This window comes from Ascidiella aspersa, chromosome 6 (genome assembly GCF_963924565.1).
Source record: "Ascidiella aspersa chromosome 6, kaAscAspe10.2, whole genome shotgun sequence".
In the NCBI taxonomy this organism is placed as follows: domain Eukaryota; kingdom Metazoa; phylum Chordata; class Ascidiacea; order Phlebobranchia; family Ascidiidae; genus Ascidiella; species Ascidiella aspersa.
The window spans coordinates 18,217,178-18,226,522 of record NC_139452.1 but is presented as its reverse complement, the minus strand read 5'-3'; the positions used below and the strand labels follow the sequence as shown (position 1 = coordinate 18,226,522).

The window sequence follows — 9,345 nt, the reverse complement described above, 5'->3', positions numbered from 1 at the left end:
TTACAAAAGTTAAATAAATATAGCCTGGAGCCCTAGAGCAGACACTATCATGCAAGCTTATGCATTTGGCTGAAAAATCAGGCACTTGCTGAATTCCAAAGAATATTTAGAACTGAAATCTTACATCTTGACAAAGAAACCATATATTTGTGGAACAACGCCAGGACAATGAAAGAAGTTTGTCAGTTTCCAATGTTACAAACAAGTCACAACTACAATGAATCTTATCATTCTTCAAATAGTAGTCAAATCTCTAGAATGATATTGTATTGATTTTAGTATGAAATTTAGTAGAATGGTTTTTACTTGTGGTTTTGTGTACTTCTGGTTTGCAAAGCATCAATTTAATTCGCAGCGTTTAGATCAACTGTATAATTTTGTTTCATTTTGCATCATACAAAAAATAAATGCATATTATGAAGTTTAATAAAACAAGCAAAACTGTTGACTTTTTGTTAGGTGTGAACTGTAGTATATGACATCAAGAACATAATTAAAAGTGTTTTTTTAATGCAGGCTTGTTTGAATCTTCCCTCGTAGAAATTATATTTCCAGATTTGTCTGTTTTGATTCCAAACCTATAAAAAAGGTATAAATAATTTTTATAAGATAATGATTATTTGCTACAAATACAACAGTATAGCAACTAAACAAGTGTATTTTTTGAATTATAGATTAATATTTATTTCAACTAAATCAAACACTGTTAAAGAATCCCACAACTCAATAAAAACTGCATATAACAAACTAATTTAATCAGCGAGCACTACAGGTAGAAAAAACACTTTTACCTGTTAGATCACTTGGAAAGCAGCATCTGCTTAAATTGTATTCCAGTACCAGTTTCTTTAGTTCCATAAATTGTTAACCCAGGGAGAGAATGCATAGCAGGTTTAATATTACCAAACAAGTATTTTCTATAAGTTTACACAAAATTCTCACTAACTTCAGAAAATTATAAACAACATTATTAGTAAAAATGTATCAATATATCTAACTTCATTATGGTAAACCCTTTCACTTGGTAAATGCATGTTAGTTTAATGCACTTTCTGGATCAATAACTAGAAGCTTACCCCAAAACATACCACAGCCACCTTGCCAACCAAATTTCTCGTGAAAGATTTTCTGAGTGTGACAACAAGCTAAAATCGTGAACTAACTTAAATAACAATCCCGTCTTTGATTCGGGAATCGAAAAGGCGTTAATTACAACAATTTATTGCCAGGACAGTTTGATGACTGGGAAAAGCAATATTCACATACTTGTCTTTGCGATAAAAATAAAAAAAATGGTCTGATAGGGACTACAGCGATAAACTTACCAGTTAAACCGGCCAAAATGTCGCAAACGGCCCTAATAACTGAATTATCGACCAAATAGTGCCAGTCTCAGACCTATCGCCATTGCAAACAAATGCGACTTCATCTGAGTCTGTCCGCGCGACCCCTAGTGGTAAAAACCATCCCATTGCGCTTGAACAAAAGTTTTGCGTGGATACGTTAAACTTGGACTATCTTTTACTTAAACTCTACTTCTAAATATACCTTTATTAAATTAACTAACGCTGGGGCCTGGGATACGTGCTTAAACACAATCTTGGTAAGTGACAAATCACATTGTAACATTTTGTAAAACCACCTTGTAAATCGCATTGAATGTGACGTAACATTGTGATGCAAACCATTGTAAATTGAAAGTCGGCATTACAACATTTTTCCACCAGTGAGGTTTGAACACACGACCCCTGGTTCACGCGACCAGTTTTCTACCACTGAGCTAAAGCGGGCCAATGTTAAACTGCTCGAAATTCATAGTATAATCATCACCGACTTGGCGAACATCTTGTCACACACATACACATCTCACAAACTTTCTCTTTTATTATGTAGATAACGTTCGTTATATGCGTCCCGGTTTATGCATTTTTCCACCAGTGAGGTTTGAACACACGACCCCTGGTTCACGCGACCAGTTTTCTACCACTGAGCTAAAGCGGGCCAATGTTAAACTGCTCGAAATTCATAGTATAATCATCACCGACTTGGCGAACATCTTGTCACACACATACACATCTCACAAACTTTCTCTTTTATTATGTAGATAACGTTCGTTATATGCGCCCCGGTTTATGCGCAGAACGCTATATGAGGCTAAATTTTGTAGCGAAACGCGTCTCCTTTTCCGTAAACAGCCCGGGGGGCATGGTCGGCGCTGCACGTTGCAGCAGTAGGTGGTTAGGTGTTAGGGGCCCTTCATCCCTGGGATCGAACGTCACAGGGACCAAGGGACCTGAGTTCAGGATCGCCTCGACCTCCGCCATCAGAGTGTTCAGCTTTTCATCTGTTAAGATCTGCTCCGCAAGCATTGCATTAAGAATTTTGCGCACGGAGCGTATCATGCGCTCCCAAACGCCACCCATGTGGCTGGCAGTCGTGGGGTTGAAGTTCCACGCAATTTCACGTTGCTGTAGATATTTGTAAATCTGCTGTTGATTCCACTTCTTTAGCTCTTCGCGCAGTATGCGTTCACCACCGTGCCGTTGTCACTGAAGATTTCGTCCGGACGTCCGCGACGACCGATGAAATGTCGTAGAGCTACAATGAACGAGTACGTCGGTAAGGAATGTGATTTCTCGATGTGAACAGTCCTGGTGGAAAAACAAGTAAAGATACACCCGTACCTCTTTACCTCGCTGCGCCCTTGTTTTACAAGAAATGGTCCGAAGTAGTCGACACCTACCGCTGAGAACGGTGGTCCTTTGGCCTGTAGCCTTGCAGCAGGGAGGTCCGCCATCATCTGCTTTCCCAAGGAACCGTTTCGTCGTCGGCAGGAGACACACTTGCCCAGAACACGTCGTACCGCTACACCACCTTTAATGATCCAGTAGCGTTGTCTGAGGGACGACCACGTGTGCCCCATCCCAGCATGTCCGACTTCCTCATGCTGTTGCATGATCACCAGGTCCGTTACTCGGTGGTTATATGGAAGGATGATTGGATGCTTTACATTAAAGTCGATTATCGCTCGTTCGAGTCTTCCTCCAACTCTCAAAATTCTGTCCACCAAAATTGGACTTGACTTTCTCAGGGGCCCAGTCTTCCTTTGTAGGCAAACAGCTTTGTCCTTTGTCTTAGACACCGCAGCGATTTCTTCGCCGAAACGTATTTCACTATTTCTTTGCTGCACGTATTTTACTATTTCGAGCTAAGCAGCTCTGAGTTCGACAACAGTCAGGTGACCCGTCGCAGCTTGATATTTTGACGGGAACAACTTTGACAGCAACATTACCTTGTATCGAAGTAACCAGCCAGCAGCCCTTTTCAGGCGATTCCAGGAGGAGTATTTGGCGATTAGACGATCAGTGGAAGACTCGTTGGCAATCAAACAGACCGTTTGATCCTCCTTCCTTCCATTTAAAAACTGGAATGGCAACGGGGACAAGTCAGGTGGGGTGGCCCAGGTATCCTCGCTTTCCCAAAGGAACTTTGGACCAGTGAGCCATCGACTTGATTTCAGGTATTTTTTGACGTTTAATCCACGTGATGCCTCGTCTTTGCAAAACCGCCGTCGAATCCGTCCAGAATACCGATCGGCACTTGCCCAAATCCAATTCCCTCCTCGCAAGTTGGTCCAATTTGACCGCGAGAACGGCTGCAGTTAACTCCAATTTTCCCAAAGGAACTTTGGACCAGTGAGCCATCGACTTGATTTCAGGTATTTTTTGACATTTAATCCACGTGATGCCTCGTCGGCCGGATTTACGTTCGTGTTTACGTGCCTCCATTGACTTGGACTAGAAACATCTTCAATTTTGGCCAGGCGATTGGCCACAAACACAGGAAATCGTTTCTTGCTGTTGCGAATGCTTTGCAAAACCGCCGTCGAATCCGTCCAGAATACCGATCGGCACTCGCCCAAATCCAATTCCTCCTCGCAAGTTGGTCCAATTTGACCGCGAGAATGGCTCCAGTTAACTCCAAGCGCGGAATTGAACATGTCTTTAGGGGAGCAAACCGTGCTTTACCCATCACAAACGAACAGCCTCAGGTATGTCACCGCACCGTAGGCCGCAGATGATGCATCTGCAAAGTGGTGCAATTCTGTGTTTCGCACCTTGCCGAAAACGTGTGGCAGCACGCATCTAGGAAGAGTGACACCTTCCAGGCGCGGCAGTTGATCCAACCACCTCTTCCACATTTCGGTGTCTTCTTTGGAAAGCACGTCGTCCCATCCAAGCTGTTTCCTGCATAGATCCCTCTGCATGATCTTTGCCACCACAAGCACGGGAGCTGCAAAGCCAAGAGGGTCATAACGAACTTACCACTGACAGGATTTCTCTTCGAGTGAACGCCTTCGGTTGCTTCACATCGACATTGAAACCGAACTTGTCGGAGCTAACGTTCCAACGGACTCCGAGGACTCTTTCGCACGAACCATCCAGGTTTAGCTCCTTTGCGGATTTCGCTCGTTTACTTTCATTGATGGACGCGAGTACTTGCCGGCTGTTACTTAGCCATTTCGTCAATCGAAAACCCTTCTTCTCGAGAAGTGTGCTTCTTTTCTTGAGAAGTGTGCTTTGGACCAGCAGAATAGCCTCCGCTTCTGTTGGCACGGACTTTACACAGTCGTCGACACAAAAATTAATTTCTTTCGGAAATTCATTTCGCAGGTCCTTGGCGGCTTGCAAAAGCTCGCGCACGAGGGTGAGGAAGCAGCCCCAAACAAGTGTACTACCATCCTGTGAGCAGTAGGCTTCTTCGAAATGTCACCCCCCGGCCACCATAAAAACCGAAGTGCGTCGCAATCTGTCGGTTTTACGCGTATCTGATGGAACATAGCCTCAACGTCCGCCACAAGAGCGACCCGTTCCATCCGGAATCTAGAAAGAACACCGACTAACGAGTTAGTTAGGTCTGGTCCTTGGAGTAGAGCTTCGTTTAGCGACTGTCCACGATACTTGGCGGCATTCGAAATACTACTCGTACAGTCGAATATTACTCGTACTTTACCAGGTTTGTGTGGATTTGTAACAGGGTGATGCGGTAAGTACCAGACCACGTCTTCATCGTGTTCCTCTTCAGGGATCGCCTCGGCATATCCTTTAGCTATGTAGCCCTCAACGGTATCGGTGTAAGCGCGGCGCAACGCGTCATCAAGAACAAAGCGGCGTTCCAACGAGCTCAATCGATTAAGAGCCATGAGACGGTTGTTCATTTGGAAGCCACGGCAACGGCAGCACATAATGTCCTTGTTCGAACTTTACTTCTCTCTTCGTTTGATCCAAAACATAGCGATCCTCCCGTGACATCGGCATCTCGGTGCAGTTGGTGTCTTGGAAGTCGGTCTTCCAGAGTCGTTCCAACTTCTCTTGCAGCAAGTCGTCAGCCACATGAGTGAAGTTAACAGAGAACGAATCACTAGATTGAGTTCCGATAGGTCCTGCCAATGCCCATTCCAGCGGAACCTTGAACGTAATGGGTTGCTTCGGTTTGCCCTTCCGTACGTCTTCCACGATAAAGGCCTCTGGAACATCCAGTCCAATAAGCAGTAGAGCTTCACTGCAGTCAACACGTGGGATGACAGATCCTTGATGTGTGGCCGTCTGTCCAACTCTGCCCTTCTTGGAAATCTGTTAGCCGTGATTGGCAGACAGTCAACAGCAAACACTTCGGGAAGTTCCACCGTCGCAGCACCGTCAAGCGAGGCTACGGACAAGCTCACCCTTTCACCGTCTCTCCGGCGGCTGTCTTCGTTTAACGTCTTAATCGTCACACTGCTAGGCTCTCCTTGTATCCGGGCTTATCCGTCAGCTTCTTGTCACACAAAGTGACAACAGAGCCAGTATCCAAAACGACATATGTGTTCACAGCTTTTCCATTGACACTGACCCGCACCGCAACCATCATCAAATTTACGGCCTGGCGACCAGATGAAGCATGAGAATCTTATTCTCTCGCCGACACGACCGAGCATACTGTACGTTACGGAGCTGGACCTTTAGTAGGGTGGAGGTCCTCTTCTCCCTTCTCCGGAGGGTGCAGCAGGTCGTGATGAGCTCCGTTACAGTCCTTCACGGAACATGCCCTTGGGCTATAACACTTAACAGCGAAATGTCCGTATCGAAAGGAGTTGTCGCACAACCTGCTGCGTCGGACAACGCCCACGCGGTGACTGTACGAACGGGCCTTGAATTCTCCGCACTCTGTAAGGCTATGATTTTCCGAGCAGCAGGGGCACAGTCGGTTCGTGGGAAACTTGGAGGATCCAGCGCGAACCTGAGCTTCAGGCTCTCCCTCCGACACAATAGCGTGACTTGAGGCCCTTACATTATTACCTTTACCTTTGGCTTTCTTGGCTTCGCTCCGATGCTCGTCCAGCATCCGACTAAAGAGTGAGTTCGCGATTCGGTCTTCAATTTCCACAAAGTCAACGAGATGCTGGAACAGAGGCTCACGACCAGTTTTTTTGACAATCTTGTCAACGCGACGCTTCCAAGCTTCCTGCATCTTGAACGGGAGACGGCTTGCAACAGCCATCAGTGTAGGATAGTTGTTCATCTCCGAGTGCTCATCAATGTCCGAAAGAGTGAGTAAACAGTCGCGCAGCGATTGCGCTAATTCGCTTAATCCAGCGACACTGTTCGGACATAACTCCGGTCCGTCAACTACACACCTTACACATGCATGCGCAATAATATGCGGCTTACCGTATTGATCATATAGCAGTTGTCTTGCTTGTCGATAACCATTGTCCCTCAGTCTGTAGCAATATTCAATCAACCTTCGGGCCTTGCCCTCACAGTGCTGGACCAAATACGATAATTTGGCACCTTCGTCATCGACCTTGTCGTCGATACGAGAATCAAAATTGCGAATAAATCTCCAATAGTCCATTGGGTTACCATGGAATATAATTACTTCAGGCTTTGGTCTGTTTATATCCTTCACGAGCGAGGCGAGTTCACTATTATGCATGGTTTGTGGCTTGACCGTTCTATTTGTACAAACGGGTAAAACTTTGGGGGTTTCTGATGTAAGATAATCTTGATCGTCAAAGGAGGGCCCTGCGTTAGGGATATTACGCGACGGAGGGTCAGATAAAGCTGCACAGTCAATCACATACCGTTGATCCGAGGGGCTTATCCTGGACGTGACAGGCGGTGATGTAAACATGACGCGACGCTGCTCCTCGAGCGGCTGCTCTCGTAATGACGTAGGCGTTCCTTCAGAACCTTCCTTTACCGTCACATACTCTGTGTTTCCTGACACCTCGTCCCAGACTTTCTCCTCTACCTCAGCTGCCTGTAGTTGATGTTGTAGTTCTAACATCTCCATCGCGTCCTTTTGTCGCCTTTGTTGGCGTTTTGCTTCTTCAGCACGGCGCTGTCTTTCTTCTTCGTGTTGCTCCTCCAGTTCTTGTCGTTGCGCAGTTTGTTGAATCGCAAGACGCGCAAGTCGTGTTGTCGCTTTAACCCGGACTCTACTGCTAATAGTAGAAATAGAGCGCACACTACGACCATGCGACGTATATAATATAAACGACATAATAGATAAACTTTTAATATTGACGTTATTTTTTAATTAGATTTTCCATGTACATTAATTCAAACGATTCCCTCAGCGGTATCACAAAGCAGTTCCTTAATAAGGGTTCCGTTTTAACATTTGTACATACCTTAAATACAACTTCTTTATCATATTGTTATGTAGACACTGATTATTGTACCGACTCGGTATTATCACAACCGATTTCGAGCATAGTTTTTAAATTCTGTCTACTGAATTATGTTCAGTAAATTTGTATCACGTCGGTTTCGGAGCCCATAGTCTTCAAAACTATATAATTTTTCTGTAGATCAGAAATGTCACGGGAAAAATGTACTTCTCCCGCTATGTCACCTGCTGTAAAACGCATGAGGGCTTTATGGGAGGCAGAATCTGAAGAGCAGCGACGAAATCGGTTGCAAGCGAATGCAGCACGAAAATTACTGGAAACACCGGAGGAACGTCGGACTCGGCTCGAACGGGATGCCGCAACACGAGAATTGTGGAGACAACGGGACACTCCTGAGGAACGTCAGACTCGCCTTCAACAAAACGCCGCAGCACAACGGGAAACACCAGAAGAACGTCAGACTCGCCTTCAACAAAACACCGCAGCACAAGAAATGCGTAGACAACGGGAGACTCCTGAGGAACGTCAGACTCGCCTTTAACAAAACGCCGCAGCACAAGAAATGCGTAGACAACGGGAGACTCCTGAGGAACGTCAGACTCGCCTTTAACAAAACGCCGCAGCACGAGCAACACGTGAACAATTGGAGACACCTGAGGAAAGGCAGACTCGGCTTCAGCATCAAGCTGGCCAGATGGCTGGGCTAAGATGCAATGAAACGTCAGAACAGCGTCAGACAAGGCAGAGATCACAACGTTCAAGGCAAGCTACAGTTCGATCCGATTCAATTATAATCCTGTGCATGACTACACTTCAGAGAGTGTTGTTTCGGTTGGAACGATGCCAAAGCAATGTTGCATATGTGGCGCTAAAAAGTGGAAAGATGAAACGGCTTCATTGAAGTATACCATTACTAGCTGATCCACCGGAGACTCTATTAACTCTTCTTTCAGGCGACAATGAGGATTCCAGGCATTTTTTGCAAAATATCAGGAAATATAATTGTGCCTTTCAAATGACTTCTTTCGGAGCTAACATCGTGAGGGAACAGGGTTTTATGCCGACTTTTAAAGTTCATGGACAAATTTATCACAGGACCGGATCACTACAACCGCCCATTAACAGTGATCCAAGTTTTTTACAACTATACTTCGTTGAGGATTTGAACTTACAGGCTCACAGTAGAAACGCAATCTCCACAGGCACAAGGTTATCCTTGATACTACAATTGCAAGAAATGGTCCGCGAAAAGAATAGTTATGTAAGAAGTTTTAAATGTGCAATGGAGACTACACCCATTGTAGACTTCCATGTTGTCATCGATGCAGACAAGAGGCCTTCTGGCGAACACTCTAGACGTTTCAATGCACCAGAATGCAATGAGGTCGCTGTAATTATAAGCGAAGAGCAAGCTGGAAAAAGAGACATCATACTAAAGCGCATAGATAACACAAAAATATAAATGAGACACACAGATCGTACGATGCACTGCAATAACCTCTTCTTATGTCAATGGGGAAGATGGATATCACTTTGGAATTCCGCAAGCCAACCAGCGTTCTAACAAATCTGTTTCTTGCATGGCTTTCTATTCTTTTCATTTTATGATTCGGGATGCTTCCTTCAACCACCTTCATCGCAGTCAAAAACTTTTTCATCAGTTTGCC

At 45.1% G+C, this 9,345-nt stretch overlaps 1 protein-coding gene and 1 pseudogene across 1 annotated transcript; both read right to left on the bottom strand.

The window, feature by feature from the left end:
- Positions 1 to 2,144: 2,144 nt before the first annotated feature.
- LOC146140592 (uncharacterized) lies at positions 2,145 to 3,289 on the bottom strand (annotated as a pseudogene).
- Positions 3,290 to 5,985: 2,696 nt separating this feature from the next.
- LOC146140591 (uncharacterized) lies at positions 5,986 to 7,548 on the bottom strand. The gene has a single exon (XM_083392661.1). The coding sequence runs from the start codon at positions 7,546 to 7,548 to the stop codon at positions 5,986 to 5,988; it is 1,563 nt and encodes a 520-aa protein (XP_083248787.1).
- Positions 7,549 to 9,345: the final 1,797 nt, after the last annotated feature.